Source organism: Siphateles boraxobius, unplaced genomic scaffold (genome assembly GCF_051911475.1).
Source record: "Siphateles boraxobius isolate OS27281-9 unplaced genomic scaffold, OSU_SipBor_1 22, whole genome shotgun sequence".
In the NCBI taxonomy this organism is placed as follows: domain Eukaryota; kingdom Metazoa; phylum Chordata; class Actinopteri; order Cypriniformes; family Leuciscidae; genus Siphateles; species Siphateles boraxobius.
Genome location: NW_027508833.1, coordinates 1,096,379 through 1,120,353, shown reverse-complemented (window position 1 = coordinate 1,120,353; position 23,975 = coordinate 1,096,379). Strand labels below are relative to the sequence as shown.

The 23,975-nt window shown below is 40.6% G+C and overlaps 1 protein-coding gene across 2 annotated transcripts in view; it reads right to left on the bottom strand.

Annotated features, from left to right (window-relative positions):
* tpo (thyroid peroxidase) overlaps nt 1–23,975 on the bottom strand; it is a 71,575-nt gene that overhangs the window by 36,347 nt on the left and 11,253 nt on the right. For both annotated transcript variants that reach the window (XR_013206569.1, XM_077238304.1), the window contains exons 8-10: nt 23,051–23,180; nt 20,059–20,265; nt 17,160–17,630 (exon numbers count right to left, since the gene is read on the bottom strand). Coding sequence is in view for 1 of the 2 variants with exons in the window: in XM_077238304.1 (XP_077094419.1) it covers nt 17,160–17,630; nt 20,059–20,265; nt 23,051–23,180 (808 nt within the window). In the remaining variant the exon portion in view is untranslated. The remainder of the gene's footprint in view (nt 1–17,159; nt 17,631–20,058; nt 20,266–23,050; nt 23,181–23,975) is intronic.

The following is a 23,975-nucleotide window of genomic DNA, read 5'->3' as shown; positions in this document are numbered from 1 at the left end:
TTTCAAATGTCTCTCTCTTAGACAAAGAGCAATAAAAACCAAAGTCCCGCCTGTGAAATTCCAACCCTCTAATTGGCCAAGTCAACAGGAAGAGGCCGGATTTCTCCAAGGTGATAAATGACGCTTCCCCCCTCCGCTCGTCTCTCTGTTACTTTGACTGTCAAAAATGTAAGGTCTCGCCTCCGGGCGAGCTCTTCGCCTTTCTTTTATTTGTTTCTAGTTTAGTTTGTGTTTTTCAGTCTTAGATAAGTCTCCGTGTTTAATTCCAATCGACGAGTGAAAAGAACACCGCGTGACATATCTCTTCAGCAAACCCATCTACAAGGGACCTTTAAACGAGCGCGCGCTCGTTTTGAAGGAGAAACACGCGCACGTGACCACGTGGCGAGAGACGTACACACGCTTCTTCACCAGCCATGCGAAGATGTGACGTTAACTCCGCGTGATTTCCCCGTAGAGATCTTTATTTCTTTTCTTTGTTAGTCAAAGTTTTGTTTTCCGTAGTCGACTCTGTTCACTTCCACAAAGTGAAACAAACTTAGCCGAACTATTTTCCTTTGGTAATGTTACCCCAAAGACTTGGAAACTCCGTTCAACGCGCGCCAAGCAGCACCCAGTGACGCTTCCTAAAGGACTCCGCTCACGCACGCGCAGGAATGCCGCGACACAGAGAGACCCAGAAACTTAAGTATATCTCTTTATAGAGCTTCTAAGAAGCATTAAGATGATGTTTTCGTGTTGTCACAGGCAGGGGACTGTCAGGGGAATGTTGCCAATGCTCTCTCTCTCTCTCTCGCTCTCTCTCTCTCCCTTCCCCTCTCACACGTGTTTCCATTGTCTACACTCTATGCATTTCTCGTTCATCGATGCCTTATCGTGTATTGTTGTTTATTATGTTTGTAAATACATATATCCCATGTAACCGTAGTAAATACATAAGTAGTTCTGCCTTATTAAATTCATTATATTCATCTGATTGATGTACTGCCTTTTTGCTCATTTAAGTCCCTTAAGTGCCAAAAGATCTTATAGCAACAAGCTTACAAATTAAAGATACTTTAAAGAGTATGTGTTTATAGGGCAGGAAACCCAATTCTTGTGGCCACAGAATTGCTTTTCCTGAAATCCTATAAAGTAAGATGATATTGTGGATTCCCACAGATATTAGTCTGACAATTGAGCTAATTAATTTAGCCTGTTTTGTAAGACGTGGTCCGTGCAGGTAATTGCAATCAACTTGTGGTTAAGTGCAAGGATACACAAGCATGCATGCAGGTAAAATTACATATCATCCCTTATCGGGAGTTTTATTAACATGTAAGACTGATCTAATCCAAACATGTATGAATAATTATTAATTACCAATTATTAATTATGATACGCAAATTCCCCACGGATTAGATCCGCCCCAGAGTCTTTACATAAATGGTGGAGAATAATGCGGGCACATTTTAAACTTGTTTTTGAGCAATTCAGTTTCAATCGATGTCTATATTGTGAGTTAATATTGTACGCGCGCCTCGAGTGAGCGAACGCAACGCGAGCTCACTGGCTGACTGATTAAAGGCACAAAGCCGAGTCCAGTTCAGCACATTAACAGCTGCAAAATAATGTCTAACATTCCTTTTGCCATTGTTAATAACTAAAAGTAAAACTGCAGTTTCATAGTATTAAATTTGTCCAACAAAAGACGAAGAAACCTCTTTTGAATTGTGACATTTTAATGTTAAACTCCCCTGTCCGAACGAGATTCTTCTGTCAGGGTGAAGACTAGATTTAGTGAAACGATGCTCTTTCACTATTCTTAAGAAAGGCCTGATATTATAATCGTTAGATTAACGATGAACTCCTGGTTAAACATTGACGTAGCTACTCAATTGTAAAAAACCTAAAGCATATTTAATCATAAGTGCTATTTGATAATATGTCATGGGAGTCGAAAAAACAGACGAATATTTCCTGTTTTATTTTTGCACGACGCAGCGAAGCAATCCTGCCAGACGTGTTTGTTAAAATATAGCACCAAAAAAATCCAAAACCGAAAAACATTTTTAATCATAAGTGCTATGTGATAAATGTTATTTGGATCCGAACGACAGACGTATAATTCCTGTTGTCCATATTAGTGTGTGGAAGCGAAGAAATCCTTCCGTGCACACGTGTGTCGAATAGAAAAAACCCGCCGAGGTTTAAAATTCATAAGCGAACACGTGTGAATAATAGCGCTAATTGTTTATGTGGGAATTGAAAAACCGATGCCTAATTCCGGTTGTCCCTATGTGTGTGTGTAGAAAAAATTCCTGCCACGCCGTTTTGTGAAATATAGCTGAAAAAAAAAATAAAACGCTGAGATTTTATTTTGGATAAGTGTGATCTTACAGAAAACAAAGCGTCTGCACGCTCAAAATTTGAATCACACATGGAAGCAGGGTGGTTGTTATTCCGCTGACAAACACTAGAGGGCAGCACTGAGGCCTAAGTGCTTGACAGTTCTCGAATTACGCACCGCCCCCTGACTTTACCCTCCATGAGCGAAATGGCGCCATCTCGTGGACACTAGTAACGAGGCCGTCTTTTCCTAAACAATCTCTCTCATCACAATTTCAGATTTTTCCAGTGAATTTCTGAAATTGTGTTTCTAACTTTCAATGCATGTGCAAGTTCCAGTTTTACTAACATGATTTCACTCCCGACTGTGTACACTTATTTTGAATTTGGTTCAAACCACAGTTGAATTTAAAATTTAAAAGTAAGCAGTACCAGTTTCTGATGACCACTTAGGAGGAATGCGCCCCTTGTGGCCTCCCCCCTCTACGTCAGCTCATCACTTAGTTCCTAACATCATTCTTTTCTGAAGTGGCTTTCTCCCAGTTGGTTTTATTTTGGTTATTATCATTGATACCTCACCGTAGTCGTGATCATCATCAAATATAATGCCAACCTTTAATTTCCTACACTTAATCAAATTTGGTTTGAAACAAACAAATTTCAAGATCAATTTGAATTAAGTCTCCTTTCCTGTTGGGAATGGTTTTATGGCTTTACTTCTATATTTCCTTTTTCAAATTATTTTCAATAATTTTGATTTGATACGTTACGTATGTATTGGATACGTTATGACAACTGTATCCTTACCATTCTAGAAGTTACTTAACATCTATGCATATGCTTGATTTGAATTGTATTTAAACCAGTTTGAATGCAATTTAAATCAAGTTCTCTGTCAGCCAGGTTGACCACTAGGAGGAAGTGGCCCAAACCCTTAGTGGCCCAAACGCGCCACTACAGCTTGCTTCCTCCTGTGCTCTTCCTGCTGCACTTAATCTCTTCTCTGAATGGAGGCTAGGTTGTTCTGATAATTAACATTGTCATAATTCCCTTTTTGTTTGTACCATAATTTTAGTAAAACCGTTGCCTTTGATTTTTCTACAAAAAATAGACACTCAATTTGATTTAGATAGAGAGAGCTTTAATTCACGTTGAGGTTCACTTGTCCTTCATCCTGTTTTGTGTTTGTAGGTAGAAATTTCTCTCGTGCTGTGGTGATTTGACAGTCATCTCTGCTTGGGGTCCAGCTGGCTGGTTCGTCTGACCTGCGTCACCAGCACTGACTGAGCACGGGTCTCGGACTTTCCTGTATTTCTCCGTTGGTGCAGCCCGCAACACGACATCACCAATTTGGCACTGCCGGTTGTGTTCAAGGTCGGGTTGCGTGAGGGCACACATCGGTACAGATATGCGGAAGGGCCCGGGACACTGCTGTCAAGTGTTTGGGGACGACAGAGAGACCAACCAAAATGCTGACTCCAACCCGAATGACCTCAGTTCACCCCAGGGAAACTAGAAAAGGTATTAAATCCATCACTTAGTATTGGCCACAGAATCTAGAGATTCCCCCGGTCATTGAAGTGTTTGGCGCCCTCCTACTCTCCTAGCCACAAATCGCAGGCTTAGGCCTCCTCTTCCCCTGTAACACTTCCTGTGTACTATTAACGCCATTTCATTACAGACCTTTCCATCTTGGATGGTTGCATGTTACCTAAAACTTTGCTATCTTGCTATTGCTCTTTTCTGTTGTGCTCTGCTCCTTTCAGTTCACTTAGAGACAGAACCTATCTGAGACAACAAGGAACGCTGAATAATAGTTTGACAACCAAGCCGTTAGCATCAACAGGTGACCCCTAAGCTACCGCCCCGTTAAAAATCTTTATTCAGGCCCATGCTGACCTACCCAAATTGTCCTACCAAATGATTTAACCTGTTAACCTTCAAGGCCACTTTTGAAAAATCCCCAGAAATGGCATACCCAAACTTAAACAGATACAGTTCATGAACCCTTTGCACTAAAAGCACAAGTATGATCTCATTTGAAAGCTGACACCTAGTAGTTTATTGTAAATGTAGAAATAATTATTGTCATAATGAAAAAAAATGTTTAAATAGCTTCAAAGTTTTGTAAAGTTATTAGAAATTTACTTTTATGAAACATCTTCATAAAAATAAAATTGAAGTTGGCCCTGGAGGAATCTAGAAATGCACTGCAGCTAAAGCCATATGTGTGACCATTTTATATTTAAAATCTGAAAATGATAAGTCTAAAACTCTGTATTTAGTTAAATGTTTTTCAAGATCATGTCAAATTACTTTATTTTGATTAGACTCTAAAATGCAAACTGATGTTTAGTCATCTTCTGAGTCATCTAATCAGTCTATTGTCTCTATTATTTTGTGGTGCAAACGAGCCCCATTCAGAGTCAGTCTCTCCCTGCACACATTTACACCTCTCCAGACTGGTTATGGCTCTAAATATGCATTTCTTTTGTCTGCATTATAGCTACTAACGACTGGCTATTCACAGGCTATTCATAGGGTTTCAAACCCTAATTTCTTTTATCAAAGTTCTCACTAAATATTTGAAACTGGTATCAAATGCACTGAAACATTTCAGTAAGCATTCCTATTTAGAAAAAAATCATAAAACAATAACTGCTGGTGGCAGGTGCACCTGGGCTAGCTAGCATGTTAGCTTAGCACACCATCAATACACGACCATTTATGAGATTAAAACCATGTTTGTGCTCCAAACTTACTTTATAACGCAAGTCGAGTGTTTTAAATAATCTTCTGTGATCTAATTTGGCTTCAGATAAAAAAAAATCCGACAGAAAATGTATTATTTATAGTGTTCTGCACGATGATGAAATCTATATCGATTAGCATTACATTATAAATATAATCTATTATTATGAAATACCTGGCATGGCTTGAAGAACACAGGTAACTCAAATATCATTGCAATCATGTTTATTGTCTTCAAAACATCTTTATCTGCATGTTACAGCGATCTCTGTCAGCTACTTTCTGTATCAGTGACGTCCTGGAATGTCACATGACTATGGGTCTTCTTCGTGATCCATATATGGACTGTTATTGTGCATATAGCGCCCTCAGGCTATTGGTATGAATTGAAAACACAGCACATCTTAGTAAGAAGCGATCATAATGATTACATCGACGCATTTGGGTATAAATTCAACAAATATTATTCCTGTCTATAGAAATATGATGTGAATCTATGAGAATATATCAATATTTCTCCAAGTCTGCACATTTTTGAGCTAAAGCCCTGAGGGACGATGTTTTGCGAATCGCTGTCATGACGACAGCACGGAGTGTTTTTTATGAATGGACCAGCTGACGCTCATAATTTATATTAAAGGTATCGACTCATTTTTTCATTTCATAACTCCTGACACAAATTAAGACATAACTGTCACTATAAGTTTCTCAGAATACAATAGTGGTCAAATACTGAATCTTGAGTATTATATCTTTTTAATGATGTATAGTTTGTCAAGGTATAACATTAAATCTGATAGTAAATTTGAACTAAATAAAAAAAAAAACGCTTCAGTGCGCCGACGCTCTGGAAACGGTTAACAGGTTAACTGTCGGCATCAGTTAACCAAAAATTTCATACGCGGCATAGCCCGTATTATAGCTTGTTAAACGTAGAACGAACCTGCATACAGGTACAGATAGCTTTATTAATCCCCAAGGGGCAATTTAGTTCCATTGGTCTCTCTGTGTGTGTGTTGTGTTCCTCTCGCCCACAGTGAAGCCAGTATGTTCCGGTCCTACAGTCCCACAACCCGCTGGGACAACCTGGAGACATGGCTGAGATTCATGAAACCTCCATTCCTGACCAAGGTCGCCAGTGACTCAGAGCCCCGAGCCAAGAGCATCGCAGACGTGGACAGGCTGATGGCGCACAAACCAAGCCAAAGCTCCCACGACAAAGACCGGTCAGATACGTCAACCTCACTTGCCAGCTGATCGCACAAGCACGTCTCCACGAAAGGAGCCGCATCGCCCTGGAGCACGAAGTTGCAACGCTAAGGATGCAAGCCGAGGATGACAACGACCCCGAGCTACAGAAGGAAGTGGAAAGACTTCAAACTGCCCTATCTGATCTTCATCTGCACATAGACCAAAGAGTGCAGTCAGAGAAAAGAACCAGAGAGGAACTCAACGAGAAACTACGACAAAAGTGAAGCCCCTTGCAAAGAGCAGAGACTGAACTTAAAGAGACTCGAAAGCCACGGCCTGCGAAAGAAACTCGCAAGAGGCCCGTGCTACCATCCACAAGCACGTTCAGCAGAGACAAGATCTCGAACACGAACTTGACACCGTTCACACAGAGTTGAAAACCTCTTATAGACCGGGAAGGGGAAACGCACACCACAAAGTTTCCCTGACCAGCCAGTCCGCGCCTTTCAGCCAAGAACCCAGAGCTGTACAGGGGGGTGAAAGCCCACTGTTCAAAACATCACTAGCCAGCCCACAAGAACCCCCGTCAGCAGCGAGGGGGGAAGAGCCTTTCCAGGAGAGCCCCGGCCACTAACCACGGCATGGCTCCCAAAAGACTTAACAAGCTGGCCAGAAACATCCCTATGTTCACTCCGAACCATGCAGGAGGCCACAATGTGCACACCATCCGCAGGACATTGACTTTCACTTACAAACTGTTACCAACGTCACCGCGTGGGACAGATTGTACCTGCTCAGAATCACGTCCAGTCGTGATGCGCGCAGCTTCCTCGACCGTCAACCAGAGACAGTCAAGTCGGACTACCAGCCGCTGCGGCAGGCCTTCACTAAAGAATTCTCTGATCCAGAATCAGACCAAAGACTAATCACAGCCATGGACCTCAATCAGTCCGGCATGGAGGATGATTTCAACTTCAGAACTTTGTCTCTCCGAAATCTGCACCCCACAGTGAGTCATCATCTAGACATCCTGGCCTGACCACATAGCATGACTACTCAACAGCTAAAAGAAGCTTACACAAAGCAAAAGACTGTGTCCGAAAAGACTTTGAAAAACCCCACAATCTACTCTGTCTCTGAGCCCTACTCAGAGCTGCCTCTAGAGGGCGCCCCACAACACCATAGCCCTGTTTACAGAGAGTCAAGACCGTTCCAGGCCAACAGAGGGCAGCACTACTGCGATGGTGCTCGTCCAAGACACCAGAGCGAGGGCTTTGACAGATTCTGGGACCTGCAACAACCACCCGACCACCCAAAAGGTGGAGCCACATGGGAAACCGACCAATGGCCCAGAAAGAGCCGAGCCCCATCGACCAGACCATCAAGCCCAGACAGCCCAGAGCGGAACCCCTCTCGACATGCCACTGGTAAGCACAAGTCTGAACCCACATCAAAAAAAAACAGTGCCGCAACATCTGAGACAGCTGAGACCCTGAAGTCGCTGAAAGAGCTTCTTCACAAAAGACTTTCCAAAGGAGACAAGAGGGACAAGACAGACATCCTATGTCTAAGCGTAAGACCTGAACCAGGCAACCAGAACACTGCTCGTCAGCCTCAGAGCACAGAGCTAACTGTCACATCACAAAATGACAGCATCACCCAGCCACCACAGCTGACAGCTGCACAGCCTGAGCGACACAGCACAGTTTCCCACAGCTGGGTCCAAAAGCCCAAAATACCTAGAAATGCTGCTTGTCTGTCTGTCTCCGCAGAGAACTACACAAGACCGGCCCTAACCGCCCATCGATCACCACACCAGCCCCTACGCTAAGACTCCTGGGGAACCTGATCGAAAAAGGGGGTGGCCCGGAAACTCTACCTAGCCATCACTTTGGAAAATGAGGTGAGCTTGGAAGCCCTGGTAGACACCGGCTCAGACCTCACTTTAATGTCAGCTCAGCCCTTTGAAAGACTCGGCACTAAAGCTAAGAGCAAAGATCGAACTCTTATACCCCAAACGTGACAGCTGAACGTGCAGTCGTACAGCCAGAACAACATCCGGCTCGAACAGGTAGTTCCCAGGAACTCCAGCAGCCATCCATGGGTACACAGCCTCAGCACCAAGTCAAGATTCAAGTTCACTACCCTGCACCTTCCAGCTCGCCAGAGACCAAGAAATGCTGCTCAACGATGCGTGAACTGATACAGAAGGCCTCTAACACATAAGGCCTCCTCAGAAAGGGTCCCCTAAGATCCCATTGTTTCCGAACTGCAAAACCAGAAGGCACACAGAATGAACATAATGCAAGACTCTGTAAAAGGGTCCCTGGTCAGCATAAAACATAAAACTTTTAAAGTAGATGAAAATGTGTGCTCGAAGAGAAGCAAGACTCTGCATTAGACAATTTAGAATTTAACTGATTTAAAGAAAATCTTGAATGGACGTGTATGCCTCACCTGCCAACACACTATGCACAACTTTTTCGAAACAAACATTTGCTACATGCTGGTTGAAATGACACTGCTAAACATTAGTTTCCATGACAATAAAGGGTTACAGGAAACCCTAGCTCCAAATAAGGCATACGTCACCTTGACGCCATAGTGTAGGAAAACCACCTGAGTTGAAACTACTGTTAACCTACAGGTTTAATTTGATCATTGCAATCCAAACGGAACACAACATGCGATAAGCATTTTGATCACTGGTTGCTGGCTTGTCTAAATGCAGATAAAACAATAGCTGGAATTGACATCTCTACTGTAAGTGAAAGAGTCTTAGATTTCCAACTAATATAAGTAAGTTCAGCAGTAAAGCGTAAGTCTGTTTGACAAAAAAAAAAAATCTCATCTCAGCAGCTTGTAAACTGTACCGATATCTATCCTGCTTTGGTTAAAGAAATCCAAATTGCAGTATTGCTAAACCTGTTTCTGACAAAGGAAGCTCAGGACAGTGTTATATATACGTAGACCTGGGTGATGCTCCCCTTTCTACAATGTAAAGGCCTTACAAATTATTGTTAGATTGATGTAATTCACCTAAAAATTTTAGCTGCATCTACAAGCAGAGAGCTACCTAGCGATCAAAACTGTTCACTCGCTGAAGAGCCAGCATTTGTGCATGAGAGGGACGTAACTATAGATGCTTAGACAACCTTTGACTTACAACAAATCTATTTCCTTACTCGGTAAACAAATAGAATAAGTTGTGTTAAGTAAAGAGAAGAGTTACATAAGTAAAACTAGCAAATGCCAAAACACAGTCGCATTTTACTTAAGGTAACGTCAAGTTCTCAAAAGACTTTAAAGTATAGGCGCCCCCTTATAACCCTTTTAACCCGTTAAAAGGTGCAGACATTCTTCAGGTACTGTCGAATTGTTCTGACATGCTCTAGTTCCCATGACAATGACTTGTCACAGGAAGTGCTAACTCGTGATGTCACGTTGTAAACAAACCAGCCTAGGTAGCTAAGCTAACCTAACCTAGCGTCCATCCAGCTTAGGCTAAGCTAACCTAACCTAGCATCCATCCATCCAGCTTAGGCTAAGCTAACCTAACCTAGCATCCATCTAGCTTAGGCTAGGCTAACCTAACCTAACATCCATCCCGCTTAGGCTAAGCTAAATAATAACTTCTACAGTTAGCAGTTAGCATCATTTACTTTGAGCCTTAATTACAGCTGCTGTTTATACAGCCCAAAGTATTCTAGAATACTTTCTTTAACCCCAGTTAGGGTTTGTAATTCTTCACTTTCCGTACTTTCAATTCTGCTCAGCTAAAGTTCACCTTCACTAGTTTAGGCATAGGCCTTGCTGAGCACTGTAGGCTAAATCGCCAATTAAACTTAAGCTTAAGTACATGTAAAATGTGTAGCTAGAGAAGAATCTGTATAGTAATGAGAATTTTCATCAGCATGTTGACTAAACATTTGAAGGGACACACAGAGTGGTCGTGAACACGCAACCGCTGTAACCCACCATCGAGTGTTGGTCCAAGCGAATTCAAAGTTTAGTCACTAGTGCTACTGACTATTCTCACATTCAGATCATTCCCGCTGTTTTGACCACTCACCCACGTTTTATTTTTATTTTTACTTTAATAATAATAGCATTCAGCTATTACCTTGTCTTTTCGGTCATCTATATGATTCAATTCCATTTCCTCTCTTGTTGGAATGTGGTTCCATTTCCCATAGGGCCCAGAAAGGAAACAGAGACACCTTTATTTGTGATTTTGTTTATTTTCAACAAGTGCACTAATTTTTATGACCCTGCAACACAAGTAATTTCAACGATTACTAGGGCATAACTATAGTCCTGAGGATTGATAATAAGCCTAATTTGAATAGGAAAGCTGTCCTTTTTCCCCCTATCATTCACTTCGTCAAGCCGTAGTGAACCACTAGTTAAGTCCTGAGAAATAATTTAGTCATAAGAACCATCTTAAGTCAGTTATTTCATCTCGGCTATGCCCTTTCCGGGAAATACTCTCGGAACCACATAAGTCTTAGCCTCCTAACATCCACAGCTAAGATGATAAGGATACAAGACACACTTCACTAGCTAGATACACGTGAAACGCATAGCTTTATGCTACATTCCTAGCGAACCCATTAAACCTTGGTTCTGAACTTTTAGGGTCATGCATTAGTCTCACCCCAAGTGCGACAAAATGTCACAGAGCCTCTGCTTAACCTGACCTTAACGTTCCAGCTTACCAAAGACTATGACAAACAATGGACACTATGAGAAACCACCTCTCATACCCCTCCAACCACCCACGAACGCCGTCTGCACCCACCGACAACCAATGCCCCTGACAACCGACGTCTACCGGCACATGCTGCGTGCACAAGACAACATTCAGCGTTCTGCACCTGATGCCATCACTGCGCCACAGCTTGTGGTGCCACAGTACAAAAGGGGGGTCATGCCAATGTATGCCCATGACGCACCATGTGCTGCACACCGCAGCACCAGAGACACTTGCAAAACACCGAACCAAGTGGCATACCGGCGTCCTCAAAAGCGGAAAGACTGTCCTAGCCAACCAAGGACGACACTCGCTGAAATTTTTCCTCCCTTTCTCTTTCTCTCTCCCTTTCACTTTTACCAGGATGCTGCTGTGCCTCCAGCCAACCAGAGAGCAGCCGCAATCGGACATCTCACCAGGTCCGGCATCAGGCATCGTCCTGAGGGAACAACCGGGACTCCTGATCACCAACTGCCGGACCCACACCCAGAAAGTATATGTTCGACTAGACCCGCGTAATGTTTACAGAGCACATTACCCCAGCGCAGTGGCCCAATACAGTTGGGCCGGTGCCCGATGGACAGAGGACTCCCTCACTCACACTGAGGCCGATGTCAGGCACATGCTCAACCAACTTGAGAAAATGACTGTCACACAAGCGGAGCTAAGTGGACACAACCGCCGCTCCAAACGGTTCCTTGGAGCTTTGCTCGGAGCCGCCGCTGCCGTCGGAACTCTGTTTAACATCGGTATGTCTAGTGTCAACTCAGTGAACTTAGCCACCGCGAGACGGCACGTGGCCGAAATCCGGACTGAAATCCCACAGATAAAAGAGCAACTCAACACACAAAGTGCCTCCCTTCAGACCATCGGCAAGACTTTGAGGGGAACTGTGGTGGTTCTCAACACTCACAGCGTCCTGCTGAACCAGACCGTGAACTCTATGAAACAGCTGTTTACGGTTTTCCAGAATGACTTTGCTCAAACTCAGCTGGTCACAGCCCTGATGGCAGACATGCTGCGGGAGGTGAGCTCTTCCATTGACAGCCTAGCCATGGGAAGGATTCCACCGTACCTGATACCCTTAAGCCTTGTCCAAACGGTGCTGGCTTCCGCCGTCACCACGCCAACTGACCCTCTACAAATACACCTCACCTGTTGTCCAAGCCTGGACCGCAGCCGACACCGCGCTGTGTATCTCTATGGTAGTCAGCCACATCCTGTCACTAGGCCTGGCCTTCATCCTGTATAGGAGGCTCAACGAGATGCGAACATCGACAGCCAAGCTCACGAAAGCCGTGTCTGGAGGTTTCCGACGGAACCCCCGGAAAGAGGGGATCACACCAGACACCGCTTTGAATCTCATCGAGCTGAGCCCTCAGCCTCAATAACCACCTGCTACAAAACCCTCATGATTCACCTGCCATCCGCCATTGTGATGATTGTCGTCCGATGATGTCTCCACAGAGACGTCATCTGACGAAAAGGGGGACTGTAGGGTATGAGCGCAGAATCATGGAGTCAGCATTCCTTAACACAATAAACACACGTTAACAGGGGTTTCTGAAAGCCCCAACCTATGACTCTTCCAATTCTAAATCTTCCGTTAGCGCCAGCCAGTCTGGAGGGTAGATTAGTTTGTGACACCTTTACAGTGTAATGAGTCCCCAAAGAGATCCTCGCGCGATCCTGATTTGTTCGCGAGCCAACATCCAAGAAGACCGTTATCTCCAAACCCCCCCCCAGCGAGGAAGGAATGCCAGATGCGCAAATGGACAACAGACACTCACACACACACACATATATGCATCTATAACATTAAAACCCAAAAATGAGTGATTATGAAATGTATACATGATGTATTCCTGTATGTTTGAAGTTTATACTGTATCCTGTCTATCTAGGACTGTTAGTTATGTAGTTGAACCTTGCGGACTTCTATAAAGGTCTAAGAGTTTATATATATCCTTGTATGCGTAACAAACACGGAGTGATTGGTATTAAACGAAATCGCTCAACTTGCTCGAGCCAAATATATGTAAGAAGTTAATGAAAAATATAGTTTACTATGTTTTCCATCTTTGGAGTGAAAAGAGACCAAAACTAACATCACTGGTGTTCTTAGATAACGGCGTTTACGACCCAAAGGAATGTTCACAGAACTGCCACCCTCTCTGAATTCTAACCAAGGAGGAGAAATGAATCCTGTATTCATATATATACAGTATATGCTATTATATATCCACTTGAGAATTGTATGAACAATGTATCTAAGTTCCCTATTTCATGAGTTGCCTTTTTGTGGTTTGGTCTATGTTTCTCGACAACTCTAATGCGATAATGTTTAAACTTGGCCAACTAATGTTTAACCAAATCCATTTGTGGCAAGTTTGGTCTTGATAAACTCCAATCTTCATTCCCCATTTGTTAATTGACATTACATTTTGCTAAACTTGTGACACATTAGTATTATAAGAATTGTGAAGATTCTGCTCTTAAACACCCTAATTTAGTCGGTTTCAAATGTCTCTCTCTTAGACAAAGAGCAATAAAAACCAAAGTCCCGCCTGTGAAATTCCAACCCTCTAATTGGCCAAGTCAACAGGAAGAGGCCTGATTTCTCCAAGGTGATAAATGACGCTTCCCCCCTCCGCTCGTCTCTCTGTTACTTTGACTGTCAAAAATGTAAGGTCTCGCCTCCGGGCGAGCTCTTCGCCTTTCTTTTATTTGTTTCTAGTTTAGTTTGTGTTTTTCAGTCTTAGATAAGTCTCCGTGTTTAATTCCAATCGACGAGTGAAAAGAACACCGCGTGACATATCTCTTCAGCAAACCCATCTACAAGGGACCTTTAAACGAGCGCGCGCTCGTTTTGAAGGAGAAACACGCGCACGTGACCACGTGGCGAGAGACGTACACACGCTTCTTCACCAGCCATGCGAAGATGTGACGTTAACTCCGCGTGATTTCCCCGTAGAGATCTTTATTTCTTTTCTTTGTTAGTCAAAGTTTTGTTTTCCGTAGTCGACTCTGTTCACTTCCACAAAGTGAAACAAACTTAGCCGAACTATTTTCCTTTGGTAATGTTACCCCAAAGACTTGGAAACTCCGTTCAACGCGCGCCAAGCAGCACCCAGTGACGCTTCCTAAAGGACTCCGCTCACGCACGCGCAGGAATGCCGCGACACAGAGAGACCCAGAAACTTAAGTATATCTCTTTATAGAGCTTCTAAGAAGCATTAAGATGATGTTTTCGTGTTGTCACAGGCAGGGGACTGTCAGGGGAATGTTGCCAATGCTCTCTCTCTCTCGCTCTCTCTCTCTCTCTCTCTCCCTTCCCCCTCTCACACGTGTTTCCATTGTCCACACTCTATGCATTTCTCGTTCATCGATGCCTTATCGTGTATTGTTGTTTATTATGTTTGTAAATACATATATCTCATGTAACCGTAGTAAATACATAAGTAGTTCTGCCTTATTAAATTCATTATATTCATCTGATTGATGTACTGCCTTTTTGCTCATTTAAGTCCCTTAAGTGCCAAAAGATCTTATAGCAACAAGCTTACAAATTAAAGATACTTTAAAGAGTATGTGTTTATAGGGCAGGAAACCCAATTCTTGTGGCCACAGAATTGCTTTTCCTGAAATCCTATAAAGTAAGATGATATTGTGGATTCCCACAGATATTAGTCTGACAATTGAGCTAATTAATTTAGCCTGTTTTGTAAGACGTGGTCCGTGCAGGTAATTGCAATCAACTTGTGGTTAAGTGCAAGGATACACAAGCATGCATGCAGGTAAAATTACATATCATCCCTTATCGGGAGTTTTATTAACATGTAAGACTGATCTAATCCAAACATGTATGAATAATTATTAATTACCAATTATTAATTATGATACGCAAATTCCCCACGGATTAGATCCGCCCCAGAGTCTTTACAATATACACAAACACAGGTCCTTCTCAAAAAAATTATATATTGTGATAAAGTTCATTATTTTCCATAATGTAATGATAAAAATTAAACTTTCATATATTTTAGATTCATTGCACACCAACTGAAATATTTCAGGTCTTTTATTGTTTTAATACTAATGATTTTGGCATACAGCTCATGAAAACCCAAAATTCCTATCTCAAAAAATTAGCATATCATGAAAAGGGTCTCCAAACGAGCTATTAACCTAATCATCTGAATCAACTAATTAACTCTAAACACCTGCAAAAGATTCCTGAGGCTTTTAAAAACTCCCAGCCTGTTTCATTACTCAAAACCGCAATCATAGGTAAGACTGCCGACCTGACTGCTGTCCAGAAGGCCATCATTGACACCCTCAAGCAAGAGGGTAAGACACAGAAAGAAATTTCTGAACAAATAGGCTGTTCCCAGAGTGCTGTATCAAGGCACCTCAGTGGGAAGTCTGTGGGAAGGAAAAAGTGTGGCAAAAAACGCTGCACAACGAGAAGAGGTGACCGGACCCTGAGGAAGATTGTGGAGAAGGACCGATTCCAGACCTTGGGGGACCTGCGGAAGCAGTGGACTGAGTCTGGAGTAGAAACATCCAGAGCCACCGTGCACAGGCGTGTGCAGGAAATGGGCTACAGGTGCCGCATTCCCCAGGTCAAGCCACTTTTGAACCAGAAACAGCGGCAGAAGCGCCTGACCTGGGCTACAGAGAAGCAGCACTGCTTCTAAATAAAAAATGTTTTTATTTATTTCCACAGAAAACAAGACTTACTCTTGTATGTCATTTTACTCATCTAGTAAATGCATCTTGATTTAAGAAATGTTTGATATTTGGACTGGAAACAAGACAAAAATACTAAGTAAGAAAAGCATTTTTTTGCAGTGAAGTCTGCATTTATTTGATCAAAAATACCGTAAAAATATTAAAATTGTGAAATATTATTAGAATTTTAAATAATCGTTTTCTATGTGAATATATTGTAAAAAAAGTTATTTATTCCTGTGATCAAAGCTGATTTTTCTACATCCGGGTACTTTTTCCCTACTTTTTTATGAATACTGTGAATTCACATTGGCCTACTGTTTTTTGCCTACTATATAGCTGGGAAGTATGTGATTTCAGATGCAGCCATTGTCTTAAGGACTAAGTCATTGAATCATTCATTCGAGCAATTCATTCAAACGGCTGATTCATTCAGGAACAAAGCATTTGATTGTCTTAATGAGTGAGTCATTGACTCATTCATTCAAGTGATTTGTTAAATAGGACTGATTCATTCAGTAAGGAAACACAGCTGTGTGTTGCTCAGAAATGTACAACACTCCTTCTGTGGCTTTGTTAGGAAATAGAGCAAAAAACAGGCAATATTGTGTCTACAATGTACTTTAAGTCACTTAATATTATTGAACTGTTGTATAAAATCAATATCATATTTGAAATCACGCTCTTGTAATCGGGACTCTTCGTGTGATAACTACAATAAATGATATAAATATAAAAGACAACAAGTCATACAGGGGCATATGCATTAGACTAATACTCTCTAGGTGTGTTTTTGGTTTTTGTAAAGTGAGCGACATACTCGATGTCAGATCGCACATCGTTTATTACTATACTATTATCATAGACAATATAATAATATAATGAGAAAATTATTATATGCAGTGTAACAATCACTTTTTACAGTGTAGAATTATTTTCCAGTCCTTTGTGATTGTTGCATTGTGATTATATAAATAAAATATAAAAAAAATAAAATGTGTGAATCCTGTTTTACAGCTTTTCGATGATGTTCACGTCGCGTAATTACGTCACTTCATAATGTTCCCATGGCAACAGGGGGAAATGGCTGCTCTTGTGTGAAATAAACGCAACATTTTTCAACTTTCTGCTACGATATATGTGACTATTGCACCGAAAATGTGGGGATTATGAAATCATGCAAGCCCTGCATATTTTGCGCGGAAATCTGCAATTTATGCGGCGAAAGTGCGGCGTATTTGAAAAAATGCGGCCCCCGAATAAATATGCAGACTTTGGCTGATTATGCATTGAATTTTGCGATCGCATTTTTCTGGAGGGACTGTTTTGCAAATGAATGCACAAATACTAGTCTTCATCTGGTCATGAAAATGTTTTTTCACAGTTTAGCGGTGTCTGTTACCTGATGCAGCGCCCCAATGATCCTGCGTGTCTCCTGGTAGATGACCTCTGACCCCCAGTGAGGGTTGAGTCGTGTCAGGTGATTGGCCAGCCGGTTGTGTTCTCTCACCCAGAGCGTGTGCAGGACAGACAGGGGCAGGATCTCGTTCACCCTGCTGTCACCCGCCGCGAAACACTCGACCCGCTCCGACCCGGGACCCTGGAGGCACGCGGACCGGACGGAGACAAAGGGCAAGTAGGACCTTCCCTCATCCGTGTGTTTCACACTGACAGCCAGCAGACCCTCAGAGCTGGAGAGGTTTCGGAGCGCTTTCTCCAGCTCTGCTGAATGCCCGTAGACGGTTGAAGCGTCAATGAAGGACGAGACTGAGTTCATCTGCTCTCGCTGGCTTTGGACGGTTAGACAGGCCGGTGAAGAACGGAAAAACGGGAGACAGCTTTTATTCCTGGACAGTTTATCATCCTTGGGAATCTGTGTGTGTAAGAGAGAGAGAGATTACTGTATGTAGAAGTGTTTCTAAACCATTTGCTCACATTCTGTTGGAGCTAGAAGATTTATTGGTAACATTTTACAATAAGGTTCCTTAGTTAACATTAGTTAACATGAACTAATAATGAACTGCACGTATACAGCATTTGTTATTTTTTGTTAATAGCAACATTTACTAATAAATTATTACAATCAAAGGTTGTATTTGTTAACATTAGTGAATGCACTGTGAACTAACATGAACAGCTGTATTTTTATTAACTAACGTTAACAAAGATTAACAGATACAGTAACAAATGTATTGCTCATGGTTAGTTTATGTTAGTTAATACAATAACTAATCTTAACTAATGAACCTTCTTTTAAAGTGGACCGATTTATTATATATTCATGATATGAAAGTGAGAAGGCCTAACAATATCAGCAAAATCAAGTGATGAAAATAGCCAATTATAGCAATAGTTTACCTAAAAATTACTGTCATTCACCCTCATTGATATCAAATAATAGTGCATGAGTTATATGGACTTTTATGGCTGGGTGATATTTTGAATAGGGCTATTCATTTTGGTGATATAAAACTAAGCAACATTATGAATATTGCATGATTTTAATGTGCTTTCTAGTCTGATTTATCCAGAGATGGTTCTGATACTAATGTTGAAATGACTTTCCTTTGATTAAAATGTATTTTTATTACCCAGCCCTATAATAATGGTGCTTTAATTTTCTGCCGTTTTTCCACTTAATTGTTGCTTGTAAGAAGAAAAAAAATCACACAGGTTGTAAATGGCATGAGGCTGCACTAATGACAGAATATTAATTACTGGCTGAACTATATTCATCATATGAATCTATCCATGTGCAAATTATCAATGAGAGCCAAATCGATGTAGGCTATGCTTCTGAATATGCATAAAGATCAATATTGAGCTGAAACTAAAAAGCATATTTGCACATGACTCTGAGTTTATATAATTTCATTTGCATTTCCATGTTTTATTGCCTCACTGCCTTGTGTCTCGGATGTGTTGCTAATTTGTTCACAAAGTACACATGCACACAACATCCATTCTGCTTTGTGATGCATCGAAATAATGAAGTTGACAGTTAAACGTCCCACTTGCGAAATCCCAATGTTTAAAATCCAGTTTTGCTTTGCGTTTTTCTCATTATGGAATTTTTACATTATGGAAGCAAAATGCAATGTCATTTCATGTTGAATAAAAAATTACGCTCTGAATCTCCTGAGCTTTGGCAGAGCAAAAACACGCTCCTCAGGGATGGACTCACTTGCAAAATTGATCACAAATCTTTTGGTTTATTTTCTGTCTGTCATTTATGATCGGATGCCAAGAGCGGCCGGTTTATCATGAGTATTAGTATGCAGTATGCAGTATATGGCTCAGGGTGGGCATGAATAAAAAGCTATTTTGTATATCTATGGAAGTGTCCTCCTTGCCTCTGGCTGGGGAAGGTGAGATTAGTTACAAACCGGCACAAACTCCCAACATTCTTATGAGCATTTGGAGCCCCGGAGGATCCAGACCGGCCAACAAAAAGGTGCTGCCGTGACCCACATTTTCAATGGTGTATGAGGTTCGCCTGAGATAAAGAAGTAATCAATGAAATATATTTTCTTTTTAATTATAGTGCTCAGACACATTCCCGAATTCATCTCCGTTGTTCCGAACCAACAGTCCTGAACTGTCCTCGGAGTCAAATATATTCCCACCTCTGACTCATCAGACAAAGCGAGCGCTAGACAATGACGTCCCCCCTGAGGAAACGCACAGCATTTTATCTGTTTAAACGAAATGAACTTCTGTCAATGAATTCTAAAAATGAGAACAGTAACCTGCTCCTTGACACGGGATGTCAACGCAAAAGAGATAATTCTAATGAAATGTCTGGGGGAATGTCTTATCCAGTCAATAGCAGAAAACTAGCTGCCACTGACTCTCATATAAAAAAGATGTTGCTCATGATTAATAATACACAACACCAGAGACAGTATGAGCAGGAGACTCGTAGAATAATGAATGAGAGACATGTGACGCTCGATATACCACTGAAGAGTGAAAGCACCGCACTTAAATTTAAAGAGCCAATTGCTTTTGTCAACTTAAAAAAGTAAGTGCTTGTGCTGCCTTAAAATTTTAAGGTTAGTCAACTCAAATATCCAAGTTGTCACTTAGTACAGTCACATTTCAAGTCGACTAAACTTAAAATTTTAATGCCGTACAAAGAAGTTGAAACAACAAATATGAATGTCATAGCTTGACTGTAGTTTAAATGATTAGCATGTTGTATCTTGGGAAGCCACAGCTTCAGAGTATCTTCCTCAACACGGACTTGCATGACTAAAAATGACTGAAAGCAGCGAGTTGTTGAGATCTTGAGGTTACACCTGTATGGGGAAGCAGGGGTTGGCATTGGTGCAGGTGTTCAGACAGTCCAGTCCCTCAGAGAACGCCGTTTGGCTGGAGCTCTGAGGTGTGAAGGAGATATCATGGTCGATGTATTGGCCCCAGTCCACCAGCATCTGGGAATAAACCTCATCCTCCAGGATGAACACGCTGGAGCCACGCATGATTTTATTACTGACTTCTCGAACCTTAAAATACAGGAATCAAATTAAAAGAGACCAGTTGCATATTCCCCCCCTGCCATCATTATGATCATCATTTTTACACTCAAACACTAGCTACTGAACAATTATATATATAGACATAACCTGATTTTACATTTTCTGAAGGTGCTTTCCTTGATTTAAAGTGTGATACTGTAGCATAAACACTGCAGGACGAGTTACAAGCTGAAGGTTAATACTTAATGTTTAACCCTGTAAAGCCTGACATAGGATATAATCTATTGTGAAAAATGAAAAAATCTATTTAAAAAAAAATGGAAAAGTTTATTAAAACTTAATACATGAGCCATAAAAACCTATGATACTCACCATTTTTGTCTAATGATATAGTGAGAATATGGAGGGAGAAACAGCTCAGTTTTATTCAGAGACTCAAACGAAACAAAAATATGCAATTTGGTGCAGATGCTGATATTTATGTGGACAAATTATGCAAAGAAATTCTGACATAAATATCAGTCGTCACTCTATTTCTGTCAAAAATATGTCCCTGTAAGATGATATTTAAATGGGAAGTTTTATGATCAAAACTCTGTAGTTTTAAAACATATAATGCAATGCAATACAATGATGAATGAGAGACCTTCCTCGAAAGCCTGATGATCATATTTGATGCACATGATTTTAAAAAATAATAATAATAATGTATGGATCATGTTAACCTAAGTTGTTTGATCTTGTTCTTGAAATATTACAAACAATATTAAAGTTATTCTTATGTTTACTTTATAAAAATCTGTGAAGATTTCACAGCAAAAAGTCATGAACCATGAGCTGAAGGTAGACGTTTGTTTAATCAAGGCCTTTGCTTGCTAAAAAAGTGTCAAATCAATCAGACGAAAAGGTAGAAAGTTTTGATCATGTTGATAATTTTGAGACCTCAGAAACATGTGTATGAAATATGATAGAGTAGACTTATATGGTTAAAAAATACCCTTTCATAATCATAACCCTAACTATAGTAAACAAACAGAACAAGAAACCCTTTGCACTTAAACTCCATTCTCAACACCATACATTAATTTGATGCAGTTGTGCTTAAGCATATAAAACACTGGGATTTGCTCAGGTAAATGCATGAAAACGATCCCTGATATGTTGATGTGTGTGTGTGAGCAGTCAAGGAAATCTCATTATACCCCTCTGCCAGAGTTTGTTTACCTGTTAAAATGTCATTAAAACCTCTAGCAATTAAACCGGTCTAGCTAAATTAGATGGAAGTGTTTTTGCGAGCTCTCTCTGCAACTATGTGAGATGTGACAATATGAACATTTGTCATGAAACTTCTTGCACTGAAGTGCTGCTGCCTTCGCCTCATTAAAAAAAATTGTTTCAGTGAGACACGATGGCAGAGATGCTCGTTTTTCTTTGAATTTGGAAAGTAGAGGTTGTGCATATTTAAAACAGCGCGCATAGCTTTGCATTTTTAATGCGATAATAGAGCAGGGAAAGGCCAATGTGTCACAGGTAGATGTGAGATCAGGCTGTTTAATATGGAACGGTTTCTCAAGCTTATTTGGCAGACGTTCACAGAGTTTTTATTATAAATCTGCTTATAGGTATGCAATGCAAACAAGTATGCTATGATTTGATGTATGATGTCAACATACTCTAATGCTCTCTCAAACTCTCTCATCAGTTCATTCACACCATTTCCTGAAAATAAACGACAAAAAAAAGCTCGTTCAAAAATCATCATGATTATGACCACCATAATCTGCACTGCATTACTCATTCATTACTGCACTGCAAATAACATTTTTGTTGTTAATTTTGTCTTCTTTTCCATTTACTTGAGAAGTAAAATGACTTAAGATATTAAGTCTTGTTTTCGGAAAAATGTATCAACATTAAGTGAGTTTATGCTTAGAAAAAATAAATAAATTGTCTGCCAATGGGGTAAGAAAATTAAAACATAATACAAAGGAAAAACAAGTTTATTTTTCTGATCTCACTGACAGATATTTGTTCTTATTTTCAGCAAAACTCACTTCATTTTAAATATTTTTTCAGTAAACAGACTTCACGTCTTGAGTAATAAAATAAACTAATAAAGTTTTATTTTCCTCTGAGCATATTTATGAAATCTTATATATCATCTATGATATATGATATATCACCATAGATGATTATGAAATCATCTATGGTGGTTCTATGGCAAGATTTTATATATTGAGGGGGACCTAATAATTAGATAATTAGGCCAAATTGCCCCCAAAAAAAAAAAAGGTTGACCGGTTTAGGCCGGTCAAACAGCGCTCGTCAATGTCAAAATGTTTGATATGGCCAATCAAATCAAAGGAGGCGGGGCTTAATGTTCACAGAAGTCGAGTGTGAATTCTAAGCTCCTCAAATCAGGCTGAAAAACAGTATTTTTCCACATTGGTGACAGTGTTGTTTTGTTATTTATACACCATTATAGTATATTCATATTTTGAATTAGCAGTTTTAATTAAAAAACTATATATATATTTCTACAGCTTTAATTTATTTTTGCATAGTATTTGCATATTTCATTCAAGGTAACTCGTTCCCTCTAGTTTTTAGGCCAGAATAACATCTGGCAAAGGGACTACCAATGAAAACTAGCCTTCGGATAATTTGAGTAAATTTAAATACATGAATGTTAATTAATGTACACTCTCCCTTTTTTAATTTAAATAAATAAATAAAACAAAACCCCCAGTGGATCACCTTATTCCTAGTCTTTTTCTCCCATGTATTGTGTGTATATTGTTGTGCCGCTCACCAGAGGAAGTGGGAAGCCGCTGTATTGGCGTCCAGCGTTCCAGCCTTTGGGTTGGTTTTCTCCGTCCTCGTACTCCGCAGGGATCCATCTGGCCAAGCCGGTGTTGGCTGATCCCCAAAGCGGGTTCTTCCTAAACAACACAGTGTGAATGGATGGGATCTAAAAGGTCTCATGGCATCACAGTTTTAAAGAATACAAGCAAACAACAAAACAAACATGTTTATCTACTGTACTGTTGATTAAAGTACTGCATGTTTACAGAGAGCTCACAGGCAATGCATTAGTTTGTCAATGCACAATGCAATATTCTCACATTATTTGTCCTTCCTTGCATTGGATAAGGGCTGTAACACTGCATTGCATCATCTCAAAGATTACAGGACGTGACTAATAATGGCTTTGCATGCATTTCATATTCTGTCTCAATGCAATGCATAAATTCTCTCACTGAATATAAACAAATACTGAAATTTCCAGTATTCTCATTGAATTTTCTTTTCTAGTTGTCAGTGCATTGCGGTTTTGAAATAACATAACAGGCACTTTCATATACTCAACTTGTTGCACTTCCTACATTACTTGCAAAACGGTCACACATGCTTTTCTTCCTTTTTAATCATCAGATTTGTATGCATTTCTCTTATTTAGTCACAAGCGTAGTATAAATATTACCCGTTTGGTCACTACAAAAACTTCATCTACAACTTTTAGACTTTCTGAAGAAGATGTGAGTGAAGTTTGCCTGTGCACAGTCAAGGAACTTTATTTATATAGCACTGCTGTTTACAGTACAGACTGTATTACTGTATTGCACTTTTATTCAGACTCTTTTAAAGCAGCTTCACAGTAATAAACAGGAAGATAACAGAGTCAATGATGAATGAAGACAATAGTGTCATTATTCAGCTTAATAACAGTGTCTATG